Raw genomic sequence first — 26,811 nt, 5'->3', positions numbered from 1 at the left:
TGATCTTTAAAGTTGGAAGAATGTTTGAATAACATGTGCAAACGAAAGAGGTATAAAAGGCAAATCCTTGCCAAGAAGCTGATTGACTCTGCTCTGTATATGTCACTTCAACTTGTGCTGTTGCTTTTTTTGTTACCATACTAGCAAATTTATATCTGGCGTGCACTGTCATCCTCACTGCAAGAGTTTCTTCTTATTATCAAGTATTTGTGATGCCTTTTTTCTCTCCTTAAACCATCATCCTGTGCTTTCTGCACGTTGAGGTTTTGTGGTCATTATGTAATATGACGAAAACCAAATTTCATTTCTTGAGTATTTTAAGAGATGGGTTTGCTTTGTTTTGTTATTAAATTTAATTTTTATTTCTATTTCTTTCTAAAAAAGAAACTAGAATGCTAGATAATTCAGGATGATTTATCCCTTTGTCAGGCCATTGCAGTGTTCTGTTCAGAGATGGGCAGTGCGTTTGGGGTTAATGGTTTTTGGGGGATATTTGAGGGATTGTTTTTTGTTTTGGGTGTGTTGTGGGTTTTGGTTTTTGGTTTTTTTGTTGGGTTTCTTGTTTGGTATTTTGAAAAAAAAAGATTAGACTGTCACAGAAACCTATGTAACTAAAAATTGGGGGTTTTTTTCCATATTTTAAAATATTTTCATATTGATGTTAATTGGCATTGCTTTGGTGTTGATTGTTTTGTCTTATACTGAAATACTATTCCTAAGTCAGACTTATGTCATTAGGAATTTTCTTTTTTTAATAGGTTTTAGTTCAAGTCTATAGATTGTGAATTATTAGGGGTGGATGTAGCTTACAGATATACAAAGTATTTCTATACTTCAGTGCAAGGAGATTGTTTCTGACTGAGGAATCTAGTGTGTTGTATCAGTTTTGTGGTTGTTTTAAAAAGTATATTACTGATAGAAGCTTTTTGCAACTGCCTTTTTTATCATTTTCTATAACATATTTGTCGGCAAAACCATGGTGGGTTTACTACAGTTTTCCATTGTAACTTTCCTGTCCGCTTTTTCCCTGATCTGCTCTTTTGATTTGGGGCAAGGAACTGGAGTCCAAAGTTTAGTCAGCCTTTCGTGCCGAGCAGGGAAATACTGGGAGATGGATGTGGATGCAATTCTATCTGAATACTGCTCTGTTTGTTAAAAGCCTCTTAGTGAAACTGATCAGAAACCTTTCATGAATTCTTTCTTGGGTAGCAATTACTGTTATTGCTGCGTTGAAACGTAAAAGGTTTAGGAAAATGTGTCAGAACTGATTCTGCTTTGTTTTAGGAGGGAGGAAGCAACAACAAAACATGGTGTTGGTGATACACGATTATATAAGACTGTAGAAACCCAAAATTTCAGTTCTTCATTTTTGTAACTCTGCTAGTGAAATTTGCTTAAAGCAATTGGAAATGTCAAAGGGTTAAGAAGGCCAATGACTCTAGCTGAGAACCATTTGCACTGGCCTATTATGTCCCCCTCCAAAGAAGAAATACACATATCTGTATTCAGTATCTTTTTACCTCAATCAGCTATTTAAGGAATTTCCTTTTCAGAGATTAAAGGCATTTAGAAACTTGTAAGGCAGCCTGTGATCTCCAATGCCTCGAAGTTTGGGGGTGTTCTGGGTGTGGTGGGGTTTAATTTGTTTTCCAAATCCTTCTTGGCTGTCTCCCATCAGATAAGTAGCTACCCTTTAAGATGAGTGGCAGCAGGAAGTGGTGTAAACACAAAAAGCTGAATTTTTCCCAGGTCCTTCTCCAGCTAAACCTTTGGCTGGGCTAAACCAGGGGCTTGTTGGCAGGTAATTCATCCTGGTTCTTTCCTTTATCTGCGTAGCCTCACTGGAAGCCTAGACAGCACGCTCACGTTTTTAGACAGCAGACAGAGAAACTATGTCATCTAACTGCAACTTTGATACCGCTTTGATGTTTTGTGTCTATAATGTATTTATCTCTGCTCAGTGCGCAATACAAAGAATAGCTCGAAGATGTGCATTTATGTTTGTTGTAATTTTTAAAGGCATTCACCGAAATATTTTATGGTCAATGTTGTCATTAAAATTAGATCAGACAGCGATTTTCTTCTGTTAAGCTTTTCCTTAATGGGTTCTTTGTCTTCTTTTAACTGTATTAGGCATTACGTATTGCATCACCGTCTAATGCAATAGAGCTGTTCTCTGTGTTTGTGTAGTACGGGGGAAGTAGTCCAGGGGAAATGAAAACATAATCTTTGGGTTCTTTGCTCATGGATAAAGGTTTCAGCAGATCATTTTTATTAATAGGAAACACTTCTCACGCAAGATGGAAAATAATGTATTTATAAGGGAGTAGCCAGGAGCACGTATAGCTTCCTAAAGAGACTTTGGAGAGATCCTAACCACAGTGTCAGCTGTGCCAGAGCCAGCTCGTCCCCGTCCCAGGCCAGGGGGCTGCAGAGCCGGGGAGCTCCCTGCACAGAGGTACCATTTGGGCTCCTCCATCCCTCCCGCGCAGGTGTGCGGCAGCCTGGGCTGTCCATGACCTTCAGCAGCCTGCTACAGGTCCTGCGGCCGGCATGCAAAGTGGAGGCTGCGGGGAATCCCCTCGGGCTCGCCACCTGATTACATTCCCGCAGGTGAGACGCGGGCACGCCAGTCCTCCGCTCTGACCTTGCGCAGCCACGCGCAGTTCCCGCACCCCGTGGGGTGCGTTCCCACAAGTCAGGGTTGGCCGTCGGACGGGCTTTTTCCCTCCCCTCTGCCAAGCGGCACCGGAGGCGTGTGGCGCCCCCCTGCCTGCCCTCCTCCTCCCCCGCCCGTGCCTTGCTGAATCACGGAGGACGACAGACACGGAGCCAGCCCGCGTGTTGGTGTGGGGCGGGCAGGAGGCCCGGCCCCGCCCCGCCCACCGGGCTGAGCGGCCGCGGAGCACCCGCGGAGCCAGCGGCGGGCAGCGCCTGCCGGCGGGTCCGGCCGCCGCGGGGGCGCCGGTGGCTGCGCCGTGACAGCGCCCGCGCCCCGCGCCTGCCGCTCCCCGCCGCCGGGGCTCCTTGTGCAGGCACCGGAGGTGAATCGGGGTGGGGGGGGGGAGTGTGCCTGGCTGCGAGCAGGCGAGGAGCGGCGCGGCTGCGAACTGCCCCGAAGTTTGCTGGCAGAAACTGTGCCCCGTGCTGGCAAAGTCTCTGGCGCTTCTCCGAGGGATACCGCCTTGCCTAAGATGAGTGGCTGTAGGAAGCGGTGTAAGCGTGAAATACTGAAATTTGCCCAGTACCTTCTCAGGCTAATCACAGGTTCTCTTCACACAGGTAATGACTGGTTTTCTTTGTCGTCGAGCTGTGCTGCATGATCACAAGAACATTGGCTCGGCTTAATATAGCGATGGCATCGGTTTATATTAGAGTTCCTTTCGTCTTGTTATTAATAATAATAAAAAAGGAAATCTGTGAACTGTTTTGGGGCTGAGGATAATAAAAAGAGGATAGGTAAGCTTTTATTACGGTGTTTAGACAGTGCAACATTCTCTAAGCAGCTAGACACCAGAATCCAGACCGGAATGTGAGTGTCTGTGCTTTCACCTGTGCACGTTAAAGGTAGCGCAGGGTGATCACAGGATGGGCATAAAGGATAAATGTCACGCTTTTATACTGTTTCTTGAACTGGTTTACTCGGTCTGCTTGTCAACGTTCTCTTTCTCTAAGGCTTGTTTTTGCTTTAGATGTAAATAAATTGCAAGCTGTCAACATGATGTTACAGTATCTTGCTGCAGACTTCAAATAACACTTGTGCTTTTTTGCCCTTAAAGAATTTGATAAATGGCTGTCAAGTTTAGGGGTTTTATTTTTCCCCATGTAACCTTGGAAAAATTGTACAGTGCTATATAAGGTTTCTAAGCTAAACTGACCGAACAGTATAGTTGTCTTCTTAGCACTTTGGAACATACATTTTTCTCGTAGTTAAGCTTTTTCTATGGCTATTCCCAACAGCTGACAAACACGATACCTTGCATTATGTCATTTTGTACTGATAAAATACAATTGTGTTTCTTTTTCTAGACTTCTCCCCACCATCAACACATCATAAACAATTATACTGACATAATTATTGAGAATTGAAAGCTATTCATTTTAATACAAGTATTAAAGACAAGTTTCTGCTGATGGTTTCGTGTTTTTTTGTGGTTTGTTGGGTTTTAGGTACCAATGGAAAGATTTCAAAGCCGGTTGACTCTATGGTAATAATTTAAAGTATTAATGCATGCAATTTGCCAGATTTGGAGATATAATGTTATAAAGGTCATAGCATAAACTTCAGTAACCCATAAACTTCAGTAACCAGTACTTTATAGGATGCTTGTAACTTGTGGAAATATTTATTTAGTAACTTTGAATGTCTTGTAACACTGAACTTCCCTGATGCTATTTCTGTACTATTCCTAGTCCATCATGGTGTCTCTTTTGTGAATTCTATCAATTCAGCTTTCTCTGAAATGCTGGCTTCTTACTCCTATGGGTTGCTGTGGAAATTAGTAATATGCAATGCAAGAAGAAAGCTGTGTTAGAAACTAACACCAATACTCCTTTTTTACAAAGCCACCTAACTTTTTCCTTTCCTGCCTATCCAATGATACACACTAGACTATTTTTCAGGCAGGCATTTGTATCACAAGCTTTCTGAAGTCACAGTTCAAAACCATTTTCAAGAATTGCTGTGGATACCAATTCCTGTGTTACTATTAAAACAAGTTCTTTCGTTTATAATGAAGCAGCGCTGTTTTCAGTGCTACGTTACTGGAAAGGCGAGTGCTATGAAACGTGTTTCCTTAAAGCAAACAAGCAAGCAAAATACCCCCACTGCTAGGGACTCTTAAGAACTGAGACACTTTCTAGGAAATTTTCAGTTCACTTTTACTATAGGTAATGGTATCTTACTACTATTATTAGATTAACAGTTCTCATCATGTTCAAATGATGTAACGAATAAGATCAACATATGATAGCAATTGAACCGCTAAGAGAGGTAGAGCTCCACTGCTCAGTTCTTGGATAGTCCAATCTACTCATTAACCTCAACTGTTGCGATACATTTTACTGGTCTCTGTGAAAAATCTAATGCATAATTCATTATGTTGATAATTAGTTGATAATTAATGAAGATGAATGAGGAAGCCTAGTTGAAAGCATTTGAAACTTATAGTTCAGTTTGTATATTAAAGATAGTTCTATCTTGATGAATCTGAAAAGGCAGGATAGCTGTTGGAAACAAAAGGATGTGCTTATTTAGCTTTTTACACACAGGCAATATGCTCACCATTTGTTGTGTGGCCAGTTGTTTTCCAATTGTAGATATATATTGAGGAGCACAATGGTGAATATAATTTCACTGCCTTGATGCCATGTGTCCCTGGTTTTCTCCTTGATGTGTTCTTTCGTGTTTAAATTTTACTGAAGTTGGCACTACACGTTGTTGAAAGTGCATGCACTGAATCAGATCCATTCCTCCTTTCTGTATGGGTAGCTGTGTTGAGTATGTACTTAATCTATATCTACACAGCTTGGTAAAAGCTCTGCCTCCATTGATGTGATAACCTGAATTGGAAAGGAGGGAAAGTGAGCTAGGAGGGAGACTGGGTTTACTGGCTGTAGGCCCAGCTAGGAAGTCAGTGTTGAGGACTGGACTGTGCTGCTCATATTTCATAAGCTTTTACAGCACTGTGGACCTGTTCCGTGGTGAATCTCAATATTTAACATGAGAATATTCTCATATAGCTGTCTGTGATAGTACATAAGCGTGGACTTGTGCTTAATATTCAACTCAGCTGTAACCAATATTAATGAAACAACCCTCTTACGTGAAGGTAAATGCTGTATAAATCTTTACAATGGGTTTTAAGCAGCCATCTCTGACTGACTACATCCAGATGTCTTCCAACTTTTTTTTACAGTGTGTTACTATGACTGACAGCAAAACAGTGAAATGTAGTGAAAAGAAAGTCTTTTTGAGTTTTATTTTCCATACTTCCTGCTCTGTAAGTTGCTGTCTTTCTGTCGCTGAAACAGACTCCCTGCAATACTTGAAGACTGTATTTCTCCAATGTCATACCAATTCCTACTCCCTGCTGCCTCTTGAGGTGTTGGCAATGCCAATGCTTTGAAACATCGTCATAAAGAATTCAGTGCTGCAATTGAGAATGTTTCAGTTTTCAGATGTAACACCAAGTTTTGTATTACTTGTAATGAGGTAAATCCCTGAGTGATCGTAAATTATTCTGAAATTTCCTTGACTGTCACAACTGATAGTATGGGGATTAAAGAGGTGATATAAACTAAACTCTTGTTGATTTCACTCTACAACTACCTGAAAGGAGATTGTAGTGAGGTGGGTGCTGGTCTCTTCTCCCAAATAAAAAGCGACAGGACAAGAGGAAATGGCCTCAAGTTGTGCTAGAGAAGGCTTAGATTTGATATTAGGAAAAAATTCTTCACTGAAAGAGTGATCGAGCATTGGAACAGCCTGCCCAGAGAGATGGTAGAGTCACCGTCCCTGGAAGTGTTCAACAACATTGTAGACGTGGCACTCTAGGACAGGGTTTAGTTGACATGATTGCATTGGACAGATGGTTGGACTTTATCTTGATGGTCTTCTCTAACCTTAAAGATTCTATGATTCAGTTGTAAATGTTTACAGCTATGCCATTTTCAGGCATGTTCATATTAAATGCTTGATGCAGAGGAGACGAGGTTTTCCTGCAGTGATTCAAAGTCCCAGTTAGCATCTGTGTTTAGAAAGAGAGAAGGGGAAAACTGTACTTCTAACAGCCTGAAATAATCTCACTCTTCTAGGCTTGTTTAAATAAAGCTATGGCTTGATTTTTATGTTTTTACTGTATACATTGATGCCATTTAAAACTACATGAATGTGGGATGTACTTTTTGATGGCACTTTCTTTGAGAAATCAGGCTACCAGAATGTAATCTTTAGTCTTTATTTTTGCCTGTTTATGCACCAAAATGTTTTTCTAGCCTACTGCTAAGAGCAAAATGTCATCTGAGTGTAGACCTCTCTTCCCTGAAGGTGTGGGACACACTAGCAAAGGCATCCAGGAGCTCACAACAGTATTCCTGTGACTCTTGCAGATCACCTGCCTACCAGTGCCTAAAATCCAAGCCTGAGACAGCGGTTTATTATGAGTGCTTTCTAAGGCTGCTCACTTTATTGGCACACAGATTTATTAATCTTCCCTGCCTGAACTTTGGAAATATGTGGTATATAAACACCTACTGATTAGGTTGCCTGTCGGGGAAGATGACCCGTGTTGCTGACTGCTTAGCCTGAAGAGGATTGAGATGCCTTCTCCATGTCCAAGGAGGATGTCCACACTTCTAAAATCTGTTAGTATGGGCAAGAGCCCTCTCCAATTCTTAATTTGCTGTACAGCAAGATACATGAGCATAGACAGGTGGTAAGTGGGAGCCTAGCTCTTTTCTGAAGAGTAGGGAATTCATATGGGAGTGAGTAGACCCAAGGTGTAAACGCCACTCTGTGAAGTCACTCAAAGGAGATCTCTAACTGTCCTAAGAGCAAGTATCATCATTGCACCACTTCTTAGTGTTCATCTTCAGCAGAAAGTGTGTAGGAATAGGTTCCAACTGCATTGAGATAACAAATGGCTTGTGTTGGCTCTTTGTCATGGATACATTGAAACACCCTTGTTTCATGGCCCAGTTCAGAAGAGAGGGAAATACTGAGAATGAATGTCCCACTAGACAAGTTTCTACCCTGTTCTCCAACAAAAATTCATGAGGCAACTTTTAGTATTTCATTCTAGGATCCATTCCAGTGTGAGGTGTGGATTCCACAGTTATAATAAACTTCAGGTCAAGTCTTCAATTTTAATTGTCCATGTTGTGGATGCGTTGATGGAATGATTCTTAAAAATCAGGGGAACATACTGGGATTCTTACTGTTGGAGTGATGTTTTCTACAGAAGTTAGCAGAAGATGGGATCTGGCTTTTGGGCTGTGAATGTAAAACTCTCAGCCTTACCAGGAATACGTCAGGGTTGGAGTGTTATCAACTTTTTCTAATTAAGTTGTGGAAGGTTAAAAATCGATCTCTCAAACCTACAGAGTAATTCAAATATTTTACAGGAATGTAATAGTCTAGTTGATAGTATTAAGAATATTGAGAATATTAGGTCTTAATTCCTACATGTAATTTTACTGCATTTTTCCTTTTTTCTCTTCAAATTGAAAGCACAAAACTTAAAAACACTTTAATATGTGCACCATCATCTTAAAATATGGCGATTTATTTAAACAATTGCTTAAATAATTTTCCTCTTCTCAGGAAGAATTACTAGAGATTAAAAAGTATTGTACTGATGCTGGAATGAATTTGGCATACCTTTATGTAGTCAGTTCTCCTGCATAGCCTTATAAAGACGAGTGACGATGAAAGTCTGGAAGTTTTGAGTAAGTGTAGGGACAAGTGTCACTGTCTCAGATGGCCTCTTCAGACCTTGAAATTGGATACCAATGAGAGAAATATTCCTGGATTATTAACATTAATTTTATTACTGCTGTTTTGCTAGTACTGTGTTTTCCCCATGCTGTTTGGACTGGTTAATTTTTATTTGTGTTAACTCACAAAAACTCTTTATTGAAGCCAGAGATCTGGAATTGCTGTTAATGGATTATTTAATGTGAATATTCACCAGACATTTTGCTTCCAGTTTTCCAAGTGGAAGACAGAATATTCCTACAAATTTGCAAAAGAAATCTGTAAAAGCGCTGTGGTGTGTGGTGGGGTTGTTATTTTAATGGCTGTCAGTACTATTGTCACCATTTCAAACTGCAGAGCAGGGAGTGTCCTTACGTACTGCCAATTCCAATATGTGCTGCTTAATTAAGTTCAGAGGAACTTGTAGATTTTGGCAGGCAAGCAGTGAAGGAAAAAATAATAAATCAGAGGGCTGCAGCAGTAACTGGCTGCGGGCATCAGCCTGTCTCTGACCGGGTTGCTTCTGAGCTGCTTGTCTGTCAGACCCTGCTCAGCGCCAGGTCCCAGCCTGGCAAGCATAGGTACGTGGCTGCTGCCTCTGAGCTGCATCACTGTGCTGAGCGCTGAAGGCTGGCCAGGCAGTTCAGGTGCTGATTAATGGCTTGACCAAACAGCTTTTGGGCCAGTGATGCCTGGCAGTTGGGTGGGTTGAGGAATTTGTAAGCCCTGCTTCTCTAGCTCTGGTGTTTTGCATTTCTGAGCTTGAAAGTGAGAGGTGCTTCATGTCATGGACAAATAGAGCTGTGCTGTTGCTGAGATGCTCCGTGTGATACGACATGGAAAAACAGATCCATATAGCCCGTTTGCATCTGTCTCCAAAACTATTTCCTTTAGAGACTTTAGGAATTGAGTTTCTAAAGGAAGGAACTTGCTTTTCTTTTTATGCTTCCTGACACAGTTTCTACTGGAAGTGATAAGATGAACTGAAAAGCATTATAAAACAAAACTTCCTTGAGTCTTTCCCCTTATATGGGACTTCTAGCAATAGACTATTTTTCATCACTAGTGCTTTGGCCTCTGAAAACTTCTTGAGGTAAACTGTGCAAGACTAACAACTGAATAAAAACAAGCTTAGAAAACAGAAATAGGTTTATGTTATTTGTTTAATGGATTTGTGATAGGATAAAGGAAAAACAATTGCAAAAAAAAAATTTCATTCTTTTTTGATTTCATGTTTAATTGTATTTGTGTAACCTTCCGAAAGACCCATGACGATTTCTGTGTTCACTTATATTTGCTAGCTTAATACATGGCAAATGAATGAGACATTATACTCACTTGTTAAGGCTACCTCTCAGTCACAGGAATGCTTTTATATTTTCTGAAAGTGAAGATTAAAGAAAATTCTGTAAGATCTTCAGGTATCCACAAGAGAGCATGACAGGGAGTACGTAATCCCCAGCTGCTCTTACAAAAGAAACAAGTGCAAATACTATGTTGTTGTACTATATCCAGTTAAGTGGGAATAAGCCATCACCTTTATATAAGCAAAATGGTCTTTAAAACAAGCTGTGCAATTGGATGACTCGCAACAAAGCTGTGGAGCATGTGCTGAAGCATTTTGATTGAAACAAGGCCTACAAATGGTGATAGATGTCTGTGATCTATTATCCCACAGGAAGGCCATGCAATTAGGTAATAAAAAATTGAAGTTTTTTTCATCTTTTCTCAGGTGGTGGAGTTGCCATCCCTGAAGGTGTTAAAACCGGCTAGACTAGGCACCTCGGGAGTTGGTTTAGTGGTTATGGTGGTGTAGGGGTAACAGTTGGATTTGATGATCTTAAAGGTCTTTTTCAGCCCTGATGTTTCTATGGATTTGATTAAGTAGGAAAACGAGGCCCATCAAGCAGGCGTTTTAATTGTGCTCTTGCCTTGGTCTCACAACGGAGTAGTCACCGTGCTGTTCCCTGCAGGAACACACTGGTATGAGTTTAGAGCTCACAGTGGCATGTCAGAAGTCTTTTGGTGTAGAATGACTTCAGCACTTGGGAGTCTGCTACCAACTGAATCACCCGTCTCTGTTCTCTCAGGGTATTTATAAATTCCTGTTGAAAAGCAGCAGTGGAGTTTTCTATGTGTTTTTCCCCTGGCACTTCAAACTGTTTTCAAGAGAGTAAAAGAGAGAAAAGCTTTTGCTTTGTCCTATTTAAGAAGAGGACTATGTCTCACACAAGACTGTATTATATGAACCCCCTAAAAATACTTCTGCGTTTCCACTGATCTCATAATGAAACAATTTTCTAATGATGATGCACTGGTGTATGTCCACTGTAATGAGTTTTCGTTTCTCAAATATTTTCTTGTAGCACAAAAAGAGGATTTTTTTGGAAGCTACAGTACAGGGTAGACTCTTGAGAGAAGAAAATTTGCAGCACTGTTTACCCTGCATAAATCCATAAAAAAATGGTGCCGCTTAATTACTCTTCAGCGTGTAATGAAGAAAGCACAGTGAAGAAACTTTACTCTAATGAGTTCTTAGCACCATCTCTCTGATGAGATTTTAAATTTTCCACCTCATCTCTAATGTAACCGTAGAATTTTACCATCATTTTCAATTCTTTACTTTGATTTCATAGGATGAAATTCAGGAATATAGAGCCAAACTGTAATAAAAGGGCTTTGCTCATCATTAAACATCCAACAATGATGCTCATCTCCCACCAGAGGTGAAGTAGCAGTTGCAGGTGGCTGTTGGACAAAATCTAGAGACGAATAATAATGATTTGGAAGCTTTATTCAAGGCTGCTTTGTTATTTTTGAGTTAATAAGGAACATTTAAAAAAGCAGGTAAGATGAATTAGCATTTGTGAATGTGGGTTAATAATGTTCCACTAACATGAAAATACATGTAAAATAAAATGAGAAGTAGACTATGTTAAAAGAAAACAATGCAAAATATCAAAATAATCCTCAACAACGTGAGACAAAGAGAGCAGATAAAAAGGATGGTCCCTTTTCTGTGCAAATAGAATTAACCCCAGAATTACTTAAAAAGGGTTTTCTAGCTTGCAGATATAGTGAAAAAGCTAAAATGTCGGCATTCATGGGAAGATATGGGTTTCATATGTTTCCAAATCCTATTGTTTTATGTTGATGAAATATTTCTTCTTCTGATAGCAAATTAATGTTGTTCATCAACATGATTAGTCTTTCCTCTCTCTCTTTTTTTTTTTTTTTTTTTAATGGAAAACAATTCCAGATTTAAGGTCTGCATCTCCATCTGTTGCATGTGAGGTAGTTTGAACCTCTAGGGTTGCAGACAGAGATGTGATGTTCTCTTTCTATAATGTCGCTCAAAATCTAATGTGCAAAGGTAAAATCTTTGTAAGATCCTGTGTAGGGAAAGAAGCCTGTGGAATAATTGCCAGAGATAATTTAGAATTTCAACTCATGTCTGCACTTCAAGAAAGGTCCACCATTCAAGGAGCTTCCAGGGTGAAGAGCAGCTGATAAACCAAACATCCTTTTCACAATAAGTTCCAAGGCAATCCTGAAGGTTGGGAACATCAGGGGAGCTTGATGTGCTAACACTGAGATAGCTGCACAGAGGGAGTGGAGACACCATGGCCAAGCTCTGTGATAATATGGGAACTCAAAGGACAATGGAACTAATAAGCTGCATATGTGCTGTCCCGAGTCAATGATCTGTCATGTTCTGACAAAATGCTGTAAGGGATGTATGACTAAAGTCACTCAAGTTCCACCTCAAAGAAAAAAATAATATAATACAGCTTAAGGGAGAGAGGATGTTAGGGAAGAGACCATCATGTACAATTCTGACATCTGGGATCAGTTGACAGGCAGAGCCTCTCTTTCCCCCTGCATTGGGATGTCTTTGGGTAAGATTCAAACAGTTGGTTATGCCCAGTGCCTCCCTGGGAAACTTAACATCTCCATAGAGTCACTTTATAGATTTTTTTAACATGTTTGTAGTTAGGCAGTGTTACTCATACTCTTGGTATTTGCAGGTGTTTTGCAGACAGTGAATTTATCACCAGCAATCCAAAGGAACCTGTGTATCCGTTGCTTTAATAAATTGCATTTTCATTCAGTTCTCATTGAATGTGACCAAACGCTTTAAAGTGTGGCTGTGGTAGTTCATGGAACACGACTAGACTGAAGGTGTATCTTGTTATTTGTGAATCTGTGATCATTATAGTTCAGTACACTGAACTTGACCAGACTTATAACGATAAATTGGGCATCACTTCACAGTTACTTGAACTTTTAAGGCAAAAAAGCCCCAGCAATTTCAAAGAAACTGATCAAGATTTCATTTGAATTTCTGCAATGTATACTTACTTAGTTTCCTGATTAGCACTAATAACTTTTGTCTGTGCAATCTTGGCATTAGTCTGATTCAGAGAGAAATTACTTTTGTGGAAAGGTGTAGTGAGTGCACAAATGTTAAAAAAATGGATTTTAAGTAGGTTTCATACTAGTAGTTGATTGAGATGCCTAAATGTAAAATATCAGTAAGAGAAAAATACCTTAAAAACCCAACCAACAAAACCCCCAACTTAAATTTATTTTTTTAAGTCCTCTTGGCAAATATATTAGTTGAACTTTGCTTGAGTTGTCTTATAATTTTATTGTGTGGTTGAGTACCTGGCTTGTGAAAACACTTTTTTGTCATCCTAAGGAAACAGGACATCTCCTTTAGACTTTTTGTTTAGAAGTAGAGTGTACTGTAGACAGCTCTCTAAGACTAAAGACCAAGATGTATTGAATTTAGTAGCAGTTAGCTTAAAAGAAATTCTGGGAAATGATGAGGGTACCATAACTTAGTACATTTATACTACATTATTTCAAGGTGGAGCAGATTATAAATATGTCTTTTATTCACCCAAAAAGCTGAAGGCCTACTGTGAACTTAATTAGAAAATAGATGATGATAAAGCACTGCTAATCACTCACAAATTACAAATTTCCCCCTCTTCAGAAAAGGGTCTAGATAGACTGCCTTTGCTTCCCCCAATTTGCATACCTCTCTCTTCCTTTAAGCACTATCTGCAAAATTCAGTGTTGTGCAAAATATTTCAAATTCAGATTTTATAATCCTGCACATGGCAAATTGACTGGACATCACAGAAGACCGAAGCAGTAGTGAAAAATTTGCGTGGGTAGAAAAGTATCTTGAAGTAGGGGATCTAAAGACAGTAGCCTAATCTTTAAGCATATTCTCCTGGGCATGTTTAAATATTTCGTTGAAATGTCATGTATTTTAACACATTAACTCCATCATATAACCTATTTGAAAAAGCTTTTTGACCAGATTCCTCAGAAAGAATTGTCATTGAAGTCTTAAGGTTTCTTGTGGTATGTTAATGGGAAAAGACAAGACAAAGTTACCATGCTGCACACCATTTCTCTTTAAAAGATTGAGTTTTTATTCTCTCATTCCAAATCTGAATCCTAATTATAATGAAAGATACAGTTCAGTTTCTTTTACAAATGACAAGTTGAAAAGCATCCCATAGTCATCCTTAACGATCTCCTCTTCTTGGAAGTCCTACATTCTCTGACATTCTTGTAAGAGTCTAAAGTGCCAGCATAGTTTACAAAGATAATGTTAAAACTTCAGCTGTATGTAGGAAGTGGCATTTGACATTATATTTTAAAATCCTCTTAAAGGAACTCCTAGAAGTTGCAAAATTATGTGTGCAAAATGTTAGGAAATGGCAGCATTAAGACTCCCTCAGCCTTGTGTGGCACAATGCAGTTCTTAAGTGTGTGTGTGTGTGTGCTTTTCCTTGAACCATTGTACAAAATAACTTGGACTATAGAAGCAAGAAGGGGTTGAATATACTTATAGTAGAAATTGGTCTGCAGAATATAATAAATTAGATGTAATACGTGTTGGAGTGCAGAGACTTGTTTTTTTTTTTTTTTTTTAGTTGTTGAGGTTTTTGTTCACTTTATAGGGACTTTCTATTCTAGACAGATTTTATGCAATGGTTGTCCAAAAGTAAAATGGGAGATAAAATTCAGTGTAGATTAATGTGATGTGGTGCATGCTGGGCAAAATGAGTTTTGTGTCTAAATGTCTGATGATGGTGAGCTTACAATTACCAGTCACAAATGAAACCCTGGGGCTGATAAACCTGTCTTACTAAAGGGTGTTATAAGTGCAAAATGTCCTGCATGAGTTGAGGGATAAGCTGGGCAAGCACTTGGAAAACAAATCTGTTGGGAGTCACTAACTAGATTAACTGTAGTTTACATAGGAAATCCCCTGAAATTAAAATAGTCAGTGGTTGGGAAAGTGTTAGGGGAAAATATTTGATATGCTTCTCCTGCTGTTCCTCTCTTCTGGGCATATACTAATAGCTGTTGCTGAACATGGGATATTGTGCTAGATGGATCCTTGCTCTGAACCAGTACAATCATTTTTATATTTTTATGATGAAATAAACTTCTATGACATGAAGACACTATCACCGTTTCAAAGGATGGTAGAGTATCACAGTTTTAACAGATGTAACTCCTGTCTCTTCCTAAAACATGACCTCAACTAAGTTGTCTGTCCTGAGCCCCTTCCTCCAGTCAACTGAAGTTTACGACAGGTGGTTTGCATGGGGTTATAAACTCAATGTGATGTGAACTGAAACATATTTCAGACAGTATTTTACAGACTAACTATAATAATCATTGCATGTGCTTTTTTAATATCGTGGGTTTGTTAGGCTTCTCATCTGGAATAGCTATAGAAAAAGTTCTAGGACTATGTATTTGTTTGTTTATTTCCCTGGAGTGAAAATAATGTCCTTGTTCTGTTGTCATACCATTGGCTATGAATGGTAATATGGTAGATTATGTTTGAAGACCTAATGAAAATCTACAAGAGTAGCCTTAAGTCTAAATACTTTTTCTTTCCTCAGGTAATTGTACTCTTTAATGTCCTGGAAAGTGATTAGAAACTTACTGATGGAAGAAAAGATGAATGTGTAACATCTAGGGAATAATTAGGGAAGATGGACTCATTCTATCAGTAGCAGTGTCAAAGGATAATAATTTGAATGAAAATATTAACATATATAATGAAAACCTCTGTATTTTTGGATCTGTTTCATAGTTTTATTTGTGGTTGTTAAGTGAAAGCTCCAGACTAGGAATAAAAATGAGGAACCCTGACAATCACCTTCACCCAAATATGACAGCATATGCTTTTAGATGACTGAAGTAATAACACGTAATTTAACTTTTAGTTTAATGAATGTCAGTCTCTTCAAAACCGGGGTAGCCATATGTTCATATTTAACAAACAGCCTGCAAGGGCTATCTTGAATGTGAACCTTCATTAACAAAAAGTATTTTCTCCATTTAATGGTGTGATTTTTTAATGCTGCAAGAACATTAGAGATAGATGATGGTTAATTCAATAGCATTTTTGGACAAAAAGTAAATGTACAATATGGAAACTGGCAGTGATACGTTGCCGTAGAAGTGTGGGCACTGAACTACATGTTGACAAGATTTCAGTCTGTAATTGGTTCTTCTATGTGACTGGCTCTGTTAAAGAAAATTAGAAATGATGGAACAGGCAAAACTTATCATTGCTTTGTGGCCACGACGAAAGCCAACCTTCTGCCCTATTACACTGGCATTTTACTTGTTCATGTGCAATAACGTGGTGATGCCAGTCATCATATACTGCTCTTCTGCTTCTCAGTCTGGGGTTGTGGCCTTTACTTACTTTGTGGTGTTTTCATACATGTTTATATTTCATACATATATATTTTATTTTGAGTTGTTGCCATACATGTATATATATTTGAATTCTCCTTTAGGATTTTTGTGTTTCTCTGAATTTGTTTAGATGTTGAGTGACACACTACGTGACACCAAACTCTTAATTTGCCTCTTCCTGATAATGACAGTCTGTCCAGGAAGACAGTGCAATTCACTTTTACTATGTCTTTTGTTTCCCAAACTGAAATACTTACTTTGAAGTAATTTAAAAGAAAAACAAACAAAGAACTGTGTAGAATTGAGCTCCTGAACTTTCCACTGCAAAAAACTGTCCAAATTAGATCAGTTGATTCCTGAACACTGACTAATATGATACCTTTAGACTGGTTTTTGAGCGACAAGTTGCTACTTGGATTTTTAACTGAAGTCTTAGCAGGTTGAAAGTATGTGTGGACTTTGACCTTTATATGGAGATCACTCTGCCATAGCTCTCCAAGAAATTGAAGACTATTCTCCAAACATCTTTTTAAAGATACGGGAGGTATTCTTAGGGACTCTGTGTTCCTATTAATACCCTTCAGTATTGAACTCTAACATCATCAATTCTGCATTTGAAGTTGTATTCCAAATAATATCGATACCAAAATTTTGCAAATAAAGTTTTGTCATTACTGTGTTGTACGAATATGTCATCTGAAAATAAGCATATGCAGTATTATTGGGGGGAGGGAGAGTGTTAAACAGGCTCTGTAGCTTTTAAAACTGGTAGTAATTTAACTTGCTCTCTTGAACTTTTTATAGAGTGGCCATCTAGGCAATGTAACTAAATTTAAATGTAAATTAGAAGTTCCTGGAGTAGGAAAAAAAGTCTGTTTTTATCAGCACCCATACTTCATTTCCTTAGGAAACTGAATAAATATAAGAGGAAGTACTGAATTTTGCATCTCTATTAGTCCACTTTAATAATAATAAATAATAAATTTTAATGACAAATCAGCAAATTTGTTATTCTTTCATCACTTACAGAAGGCACATGATTAAAATGACAGAACATTTAGCACTTCTGATGTGAAGGCCTTTCTGCATACAGCCATTCGGTTAATTTCAGGAAAAATAAGTTATAGCTGATCATTTATATTTGGTTTGTGGTAAAATTTATAAAGGTCAGCAGAACACAAAGGTTTTGGTCAACTCTGAAAAAATGAATTAGGCTTTTATGTCAAAAGCTTGTCCATGGATTCTGCAGTCTACTGGCTATGTTTCATTACATTAGTTGAAGAAGAGTATCAAAAATCACAGGTCAGACTTTCTCCTCAGCTAAGTCCCTTGGGAGAAGTACTTGATGTGAGGTGGGGCTCTGGTTTCTGCAGCACTTTGAGGCAGAGCTGCTGGTCAAACATAGTACAGACACAGGTGCTCAGGTACATCCAGTGTGGAGCAAAAGAAAAAGTGTCAAGTTCATTTTAAATCAAGTAGAGTATATATACAAAATTCCAATGTTGGTGATGTAGAGTTTCCCAAGTTATGAAAAAGCTAATGATTTTTACTTATATTTGTCATTCAAAAATCTATAAACACACATTTTTAAGCAAACATACCTTTACATAAACTTTGTGTTCACTTAAAGGTTTTAACTGTGCTCTTATTAAAGCATCTCGTGTCAGGTACTCTTTTAACAATCTAATTCACTGATGCCTCTAGAATCCATGATAGTAAAAACTGTAGAGCTTTTGTAGAAAACACTTATGAAATTACTTACTGTAAATATGAGTCTGATGATATTCATTTAGTCAGTAACCCCCAAGATCATGTGTTTGTGTCCAAAGAAAGAATAAATACAGTAATAAGCTGCTTTTGAACTGCTGTACTGAAGCCTAACACAATTTTTGTAAACTTCTTCCATTATCAGTTCAGCACAAAAGAAGAGAAACCTAAGGGCTTGTCTTCATCTGCAGACTTCGTTCAAATTAAGGAAAGCTGCTACTTTTCAGAAGAATCAGAAGTGAAGTGACCTTACTTTAATTTAGCATGACTCATTTCTCAAGGAAATAAAACCAAACAAAGTGTATTTTAATTCTAAATGAGAGGGTCTCAAGAGAGACTGAATTAATTTTAACTATTCCACCTTGCTGATTAATTAATATTTAACTTTCCTCAGTAGCCTATGTGCACAGCTCCTCAGGAGCCCTGAAAAGGCAGTGGGGCTTTTTAGTGAGGCCGAGATTTTTAATTTCTTCAATCAGCTAATCACTTCTTAAAATGCAGTCAAACAAAGAAAATTAGATGCTAAATAATGCTAAAAAGCATGGAAGACATAAAATAAGACTTTAAGGAAAAACAAACCCCAAAACTACCTGGAGTAAAGCAGCTGCACATATGCAGAGTATTTGACGTTTAGGAGAGTCTGAAGAAAAAGAAGAGGCAGTAGGAGTGACACTAGTATACAAAAATCTATGTTGTTGTGTGCCTGATTGATCCTTCATATGAAGCCATTGGCAAATCTCTACTAGCTAAGAGTTTAGAGCAAGAGAAACAGGGGACAGCATGGCGTCCTGTCTTCAGTCTTACAGCTCTGAGTGCTGAGAGGTAAGGCAAAATTAGCAAACTCATAATTTTTCTAAAACACAGTGTAGATGTTTATCCCTTCAAAGATGAACTGGCTTTTGAGTTCACAAAGTTACAGCAGGAAGTAAAATCGAGGTCAGGGAAGACTGGATTGCTGATGGTGGCTGACAGTCACCGTTCCAGTTCAGTTGGATGCATCTGTTACCCTGACTGCTGCTTTGGGGAATATCATCCCGATTCAGGCCCTCTACATCTCATCACACACAGGTGAATCTTAGTATCACCACATACCCAGTGTCCATGTTCACAGTGCTCTGAAACTTTAATGCTGAGTGACAGATGTGAATGGAAACAGCAGGGCATCGCTGCCCCTGTCAAGAGTTACTAGATGAAGTGCTTGAAGCTCCTCAAATAACCGCTGCAGTCTATTGTGAGAAGCTAATTGAATTGTATGTATTGCTTACAAGAAGTTCTGGACTGATCTATTAAATTACTTACCTGTTGTCTGTACGGTATCATACTGTGTCAGTAATTGAAATGTCATCCTTTTGAGAAAGTGTAGGAATAAGGCTGGTTCTTTCACAACCAGTCTGCTGAAATGTTTTTATCAATCAAGTCTTACTGTACAGGAAAAGCTGTTTGTCTTCACCAGGAGAAAAGTGCCCTCCAAAAAGGGATAGAATTCTCCTAAATATTCATCTTGAGACTGTAAATAAGTAATTTTCTATGTGCCCCTTTCATTTAAGAGTGCAGGTAATAATTTCTCTTCTATCTGACCAGGTAGAGTTCATCTGTAACGAGAGAAGGAAAATACCATGTAATAACAGACACCTGAGTATCTAGTCTTTTCAGTGCTTTTATGTTGACTGCTTCAATATAATGAGGTCATTTATTTAAATACATGCATTTAAGCATGCAATTTTAGCTGAATTGCTGCTGATCCAAGTGAGAAAACTAAGATTTGAGGGGAATTTAGGTTTTCTTTCTATTACAGCTTAACCGTAAGATAGGTACTCTCTCGTTGTGCACAAACAAAAACTGAATTTGTTCTAGACATTTTTTCTCTAACACTGTTCTTTCTAAGCAGTGCAATATTTTAGCTTATGGTCTGTCCTGTTAGTTTTTTTACACTTAGTTAGTCTGCATTAGAATACCAGGTTTCAAGTCCCAAGTTACTGTTGCGGAGTATTGCAGCACAACTACTCAAAAATATCACTAAAGTGTATACCTGCACATGAGGCATTCCACACTTAAATGTGTTGCATAAGGCACTGGAACACTTTTAAGTACCTGTAGACCCATGTGGAAGTGCATCAGGTAACTTTAGTGTCTGACTGAACAAAGGATGAGAGGCAAGAAATGGCAGCACACAGTGAAGCAGAAACATGAAGTACAGGTCGTGGGATGCTTATGGATCTGCAAGCTCTGGGCAGGGATGTGTGGACTGGGACTTTAGGAGGCTGGGCCACAGGGAGATAGATTTGAAGGAAAAAGCCTTCAAAACCATACAGTTATGTCTAGAGGTCATGGGAAAGACAATGACTGATGGAATATATAGTTAATACATTGTGTTACGTGTTTCTTCATACTTCTGTGCTGAAGTAGTGTGGCAGATCCTCACTACACTTATATCTCCCCATGGATTTGCTGTGGTATAGGAAGCACTGCTGAAGGCCAGTAATTGGCAGGTGAATTAGTGCTCAGTTTGGGTTCTCTGAATTAGCCGAATTATCTCTGTCCATTTAAGCATTGCTTATCTTGGCTTGTTCCAGGGGGATAGGTTTGAATTAGCAAAACTGATACTTTATACTAAGATTTCAAATTCTTTTTCTTGGTTTCCACGGTGATTTCTTCATGTAGCGCAGGAACCTGTTTACACACAGTAAAGTGTTTTGTTGTGTGCCTCCTTGAAAGTCCCTCTTTGCCTAAAGGTTAGGGCATCTTGTAGTACTTAAAATTTAGAACCCCCCTGTTTTAACAGTTTGCTATGCTTGCTCTTCAGTTCTTTAATACACTTATAATAATTCTTATTTTTTAAAAATTTTTCAAGTGCTCCTAAGCTCACATTTACTTAGAAGTATGAATTAAGTTCCCATTTTTCAGCAGTTGTAGTATCTGGTGACTTCTGGACCCTAGGGTGTGAATTAAAGCTGGGTTTTCTACCTGCCTCATGTTTATCTATGTTGTTTTATTTGCCTGTTACCTTTCATCGCTTCATCACCCAGTATTTCAGTTCCATGTGGTACTTCAGCAGTTCTTGCACTAACTTTTCATTCAGTGCAGCACTGAATATCTTAAACAGATTTTGCTAGCTTTGTTATTCATCCTCTCTTCCTGAACACTTAGGAATGTTTTGAACATTAGGAACATCAGCTCCCCAAGGACTTCATCACAACCTTCCTCTGCTATGACATCTGACCAGTTACTTACGCTCCTTTTCTCCTTCTTTTTTTTTTTTTGTTTGTTTTGTTTTAATGTATCTGTAAATACTGCTTAATAAGTCATCCTTTTGTTTTGTTTTTATCCTTGTGGAGTTGCAGCTTAGAGAGAGCAGAGTGAAGCTAACAGGTTGAAGATTGTCTGTCTCCTTAAAGTACTGAATCCAGATCAAGAAGTTTGGGTACACATCCTGAAGGGGACCCATGCCATGAGTCCTGCTGCAGGAGATCAGTGTTATCCTTACATCCAGTCCACTGCACTCCACTCATTTGCTGAAATGAATTTAAGGTGGCTGGTTTGGGTTTTTTTTTTTAATCTTTTCTTTTAGCTTTCAGCTAGAATAACAAGGTGTTTAAACACGTTGCCAAGGCAGAACATATCTCTATAAGCTATTGTGAATTTCTCCTAAACACAATAGGTAGAAAATACAAACCCATATCTTGCAAAGATTCTTCTGTGAATGCTACTAGCAGTCATAAAGATCTGTCATTCTGGAAGGCATGGTTGAGGGGGTAGAATGCAAAATTATGATTTGAGATTTTTCTTCCACCACCAATTACCTCACAAGGACAAGTTACTTCAACCCATGGGTCAGTACATGGGGACTCTGGTGCTTGCATTCTGGTGGAGTGCAAGAAAACATGGATAGAACTTCTGCCTGTGCTTTGATCCTTTGCAGTCCTGGAGTAAAAGTCATTTGGATAGAATTAAGTAGCTTGGTATCTGTCTTATGATGCAGGATTAAAGACTTAGCATCCCAACACTAGATTCCTGAATAGCCCAATCAAGAACATACGTCAAAGGCGTACAAATGCCTAAGTGCAATAGCAGATGACTCAATACAAAGCAAAGTTGCCAGGACAACTCTCAGAAGTGAGCGATAAGCTACTTTTAATGAAATTCTATAGCAATTGCAGCTTTTCCTTATCCCAGCCAGAGGCTGGAATACCTCTTCTCGGAAGGTCACCTTCCACATACACTCTTCGTTTTACTATCCAGTTCGTTACCCTTCTCTCAGGCAGTCTGTTGCACAGCATCCTCTCTCCTAGTGACATAAAAAACCATATTGAGGCTACTAAAAATTCATCACGTGTAACTTGTTGTAGGGTGGTTTTTTTTTCTCCTCACTGCCTCCCCAGACTGAGAGCAGTAGCTGCTGGAAATTAAGTGCTTAAATTACATGTTAAACTATGATAAATTTCCAGGCGTATAACTGTACCAACTGCTGAAGTAAACTACTCATTTTCATTTCATTCTGTTGTAAAAATGCAATCAAACGTCCTGAATCCCAGATGGATGTTTATAAATTTAATTTGTTTCACTCTGCACTATGTAAAAAAAAAAAAGAAAAAAAAAGAAAAAAAGGGAAAAGGGAATGACATGTCTTAAAAGTGAGTTTTCTTTTTAAACCTTGAATTTAGGTCATTGTTTTTAGAAGTCACTTTTTTCTGGGGTGTGCATTTTTCTTCTAAAATTATATTTTGAATGATTCTATTGTACTGCATCATAACTTGAAAAATAAATGGCAAGAAAAGTAAGAAAGTGTGAAGAAATACAACTGAACTAAGAATTTTTTAAAAAAAAATACAAGAAAAGTTTCAGAATCTCTCCAAGCAGCCTGTTTTCAGAATAGACTTGAGGGAGTTTGCTGAGATGTAGTAGAAAGCTATTAATCTGTTTTCACCCCCAAAATATATTTTCTTGAAGGGACTGTCCAGTTTCCGCATTGTTTGGTTGGTTTTTTGATGTTTAAATAGAAATGAAGGATTCAGTTCACCCTTCTGCCCTTGCTTCTGGGTGCTTTAGCTTTAGCAGCTCTCTGCTGTATTCCAGAGGCCTGTCATCTGAAAAGCTCTTCACATTTCTTACCCTCTTGTTCTCTTGCCCTTGCCATGCATGCAGTTACTTGACTGAGTAAAAGGTGTGTTTTGTTTTGTAAGAGAGCAGTGCCTGTCATCTTTTTTTTTGTCTTTCCATGTTGTCATTGGTCATATGCTAAATTCACATAGTCCTTAGCTACCATCTGCAAACTATAAGTTTAATCTCCTGATTTTTCACTGCTTTTAACTTCCCTTTTGCCCCCGTGGGCTTGTACAGTTCTGATTGCTTAAAATCTTGTTTGCTTTCAGGTTGATGTTCTGAGGTGGAATGACAGCTGGGCAGTTGACCCTCTTGGTAGACTCTAGCAGAATGATCCTTGTAAACAAAGTAATTGGGACCTAAAAGTGATGAAAGATGGTGTGTATGAAGCACTGGATAGATCAAATTGTGGTGTTTTATTGTAGAAGAGGGCTTAATTGCAGTAGAGAGTTGCTAAAATTATTTATTTTATTTTTTTGGTCTATTGCTGTTGAGTTTTGGCTTACAGGCTTTTTGACTTAATGTTAAACTTGTATTTTGGCTTCTGGACCTGTTTTCTGTATTTTTATATTCAGTACAAAGAGTATTTTCATTCTGACAGCTTGACTGTAAGCTAAGGGATACTTCTGCCTCTACAAAAGTTTATTTGGGGTCTTCTACCGATGTTTGTTTTGTCCTAAATCACAGTCTGATCTGGTATCCAGAATTTAATTCCTCAGGTTTATGAAAGTAACTCAGTGGACTTAGAAGACACACAAATAGACAAGTTGGTTATTTATTTATGTTCTTGTCTAGTTGTTGTATACTTTGATAAAATCTTATAGCTGCTATCTTAAGCTGAGATATATTGAAACTCTAGGAGCCACCTAGTTTTGGGATCAGCTGTTGTCAGTGTGTTTCTTTGTTCTCAACCTGGTTTTTGCGGTAAAAAAAAAACCTTTCTGAACGCTCTGCAGCTCTCTTCCTTGTATCTAGAGGAATTTTACTTATTCTTTCATTTTCATTTATGAGGTTTTTGTTTTGGTTTATTTTCCTGATACTAAATGCTATTTGGAAATCACTTTAAGCCAAGTAGAATTGCAATAGCCTCCTTCATGTTGACTTCTGAGTGACCTATACTAACTGGAAACTCTGTAGAAGGTGCTTCCAGGTGGTTATGTTAAATTTCTTAAGGATTGGTTGCTCTGTTTTTTTTTCTATCCCTTAATTTACCAGCCATCCTTATTTACTACTCTGAAAAGCCTGGTATAAACAACTGATCTTTTGGTGAACTCTTGGAAAATCAACAGGCTTGGGCTTTTTGCCAGTTTCTGATTGAGGTCAATTACTCCTCTGAGTTTTGGGTGAAGGAACTTGTATCTCTGTTGATAAAAAGCAAGATAGAGAGAATGCATTAGGACTTCTAGCAGCTTTCAAAGTGGAAAGGTTGATAAAAGTGCTTTGACAGTGCCTGGTCATGCAAAGTGTGGAAGGAAATCTTCATGAAAGGTGCCAAGGCAGAAGAGAATGAAAAAATGCACTTGGTGTGAAACAGCTCTGAAGGACTTAAGTAAGTTTAAATAAAATAGAATACAGAGTCTCATTCCTACTGCCACCTAAACCAGGAATGTCTTTTTGCATTTTGTTTCTTTTTGAAAATTTCAGAGACAAAATGCTGCCTGTCCTTTGTTCTAGAAAACAAAGTGTGCTTCTCCCTTCATCGACTGGGTGTTTCCACAGACTCCTAGGAATAAAGAAAACCCTATTTCATTTAACAGCATCTCAGGAAAAGTGTTAGGTTGTCTTCTCAATGTGATAAAATACAACAGTTATTCCTGCCTTGTCAAGAAACTGTTCTCTGTAGCTCAGTTCAGCAACAAGAAAACTAGTTCTACTGTCTGGGGGATACTGAGTGCCGTTGTGGTTGAGATATCCCCAATATTAATGAAATAATTTTATCAGAAAAAAACCCATATGTTCTTACAAATCTAGCTAACCCTACACAGAATCACATCATAACATGACATTGATTATCATGGGATGTGGGACTCAGCTATAGTAGTTTTACAATCATGTAAATATACATGATTGTATATAGTAGTATATTGCACTATATACATGTTAAACCCTGGGATTTAAGGGAAAAAATTAAAACTGGGAAGAAAATGTTTCTAAGTTCTTTTCTGTAGTGCAGCTGATTGAATGATGTAGTAGGCAGAGTAATGTAAATCAACAGAAATGCTCCCAAAGTTTCGGTGACCCACTCATGGTAATTGCTGTCTAATGGTGGTGTTATTTAATTTATCATCTTGGTATTTAACTAGTATTCTATTACTAAGATACGAATTTGTCATGGAATTTTCTTTTAATTGATCTGAAATCACAATGAACAAAAAATCAACATGAGAAGTCTACAAAATCGCTATTTGTGTGGTGTTAAAACAGCTTCCTGGGTGAGGGAAGACCCTTGGAAAATCCAGAATAATTCTCAATTTTTTTTTACAGTGTTTCACAACCTCTGCTAAATTAGAACTTTAAGTAGTTCTAATGCTACTTGCTTTAATCCAAAATTACATATTTTTTTTTTTTTAGAAAATAGATATCTCTATTTGTCAAGGTACCTTTCTTGCTCCATGGAAGTCCACAGAGGTTGTGATGGTTAATGAGGGCACCATTGGAGGCATTAACTTAATTGCGTAGAAGTTGTGGTCATTTCTATATGGTGAACTGTACATCTGTTCTCAAAATGCTAGCAATCTGTCATTATAAGAATAACCTGGATTAGCATATCCTTCCACTTGCCTGCTTATCCTTCTGAACTAATATATGCATTAATCAACAGTGCTGCAAGGGAACATAAATGAATCTAGAAGTTGTGACATTGGTTCTGATTGTACAGTGTAGTTTAAGAATAACTCAAACTTTGACTGACCATCACAGCTATAAAGCAAGTGCTTGATACCACCACATAGCGTATTTTTGAACAGGTTGGCACAGGATTCACTAGTTCTGTCTGAGCCATCAGAATACAGTCATGTAGAAACAAGCATAGGATAAAGATACAAGATAGCTGCTATGCAGTTCAGGTGTACTTCATGTTTAGCTAGTATTATGTTCACAGATTCACAGAATTGTAGGGGTTGGAAGGGACCTCCAGGGATCGTTGAGTCCAACCCCCCTGCCAAAGCAGGTTCCTTAGGACGTATCACTCAGGCATCCAGATGGGTCTTGAATATCTCCAGAGAAGGAGACTCCACCGCCCCCCTGGGCAGCCTGTCCCAGTGCTCTGTCACCCTCACTGTGAAAAAGTTTTTCTGCGTATTGGTGTGGAAAATGATATTTCTTAGAGCTGTGACTGTCATTCTCTCTATTTCCTCAGGAATGTTAAACTCCTTCGTAAAGGCTATTATGGTGTCATTATTTAAGAAGGGGATAAAATTGTGATGATAATTTTTGACAGTAAACTTACCTGTTTATTATGATGGGATTTTTTTCCATAAAATCTTTCCCATGATGTTTCCTTATTTCTCACTTGAGATCTAGAGAAAGCACAATAACAATTTCTTACGTATTTTAAAGAAAAAAAACCTCCACACACACACACACCCAAACACACAAACAACCAACTTTAAGAAGTAGTCGTTAGAGTATCCTAGACAATAATTTTCAGTTTGCACATGCATTTCAAAATGCATCACAAATTATTTCAACCACAAGTTGCAAATACAAGACTAATACAA

At 38.3% G+C, this 26,811-nt stretch overlaps 1 protein-coding gene across 4 annotated transcripts in view; it reads left to right on the top strand.

Annotated features, from left to right (window-relative positions):
- KCNIP4 (potassium voltage-gated channel interacting protein 4) overlaps positions 1-26,811 on the top strand; it is a gene marked incomplete at both ends in the record, with an annotated part of 400,855 nt that overhangs the window by 98,716 nt on the left and 275,328 nt on the right. Inside the window, one exon of one of the 4 annotated variants that reach the window (XM_084266835.1) lies at positions 3,195-3,282. The exons of the other annotated variants lie outside the window; for them this stretch is intronic. Within the exon in view, the coding sequence (XP_084122961.1) occupies positions 3,195-3,282 (88 nt within the window). Of the gene's footprint in view, positions 1-3,194; positions 3,283-26,811 lie in introns of those variants that run through there. 4 annotated transcript variants of the gene reach the window in all.

The sequence above is a fragment of the Gallinula chloropus genome (genome assembly GCF_964237585.1).
Source record: "Gallinula chloropus genome assembly, chromosome: 7".
NCBI classification, from domain to species: domain Eukaryota; kingdom Metazoa; phylum Chordata; class Aves; order Gruiformes; family Rallidae; genus Gallinula; species Gallinula chloropus.
Note: the sequence above shows the minus strand (reverse complement) of the source record. Positions and strands in the feature narration are given on the sequence as shown.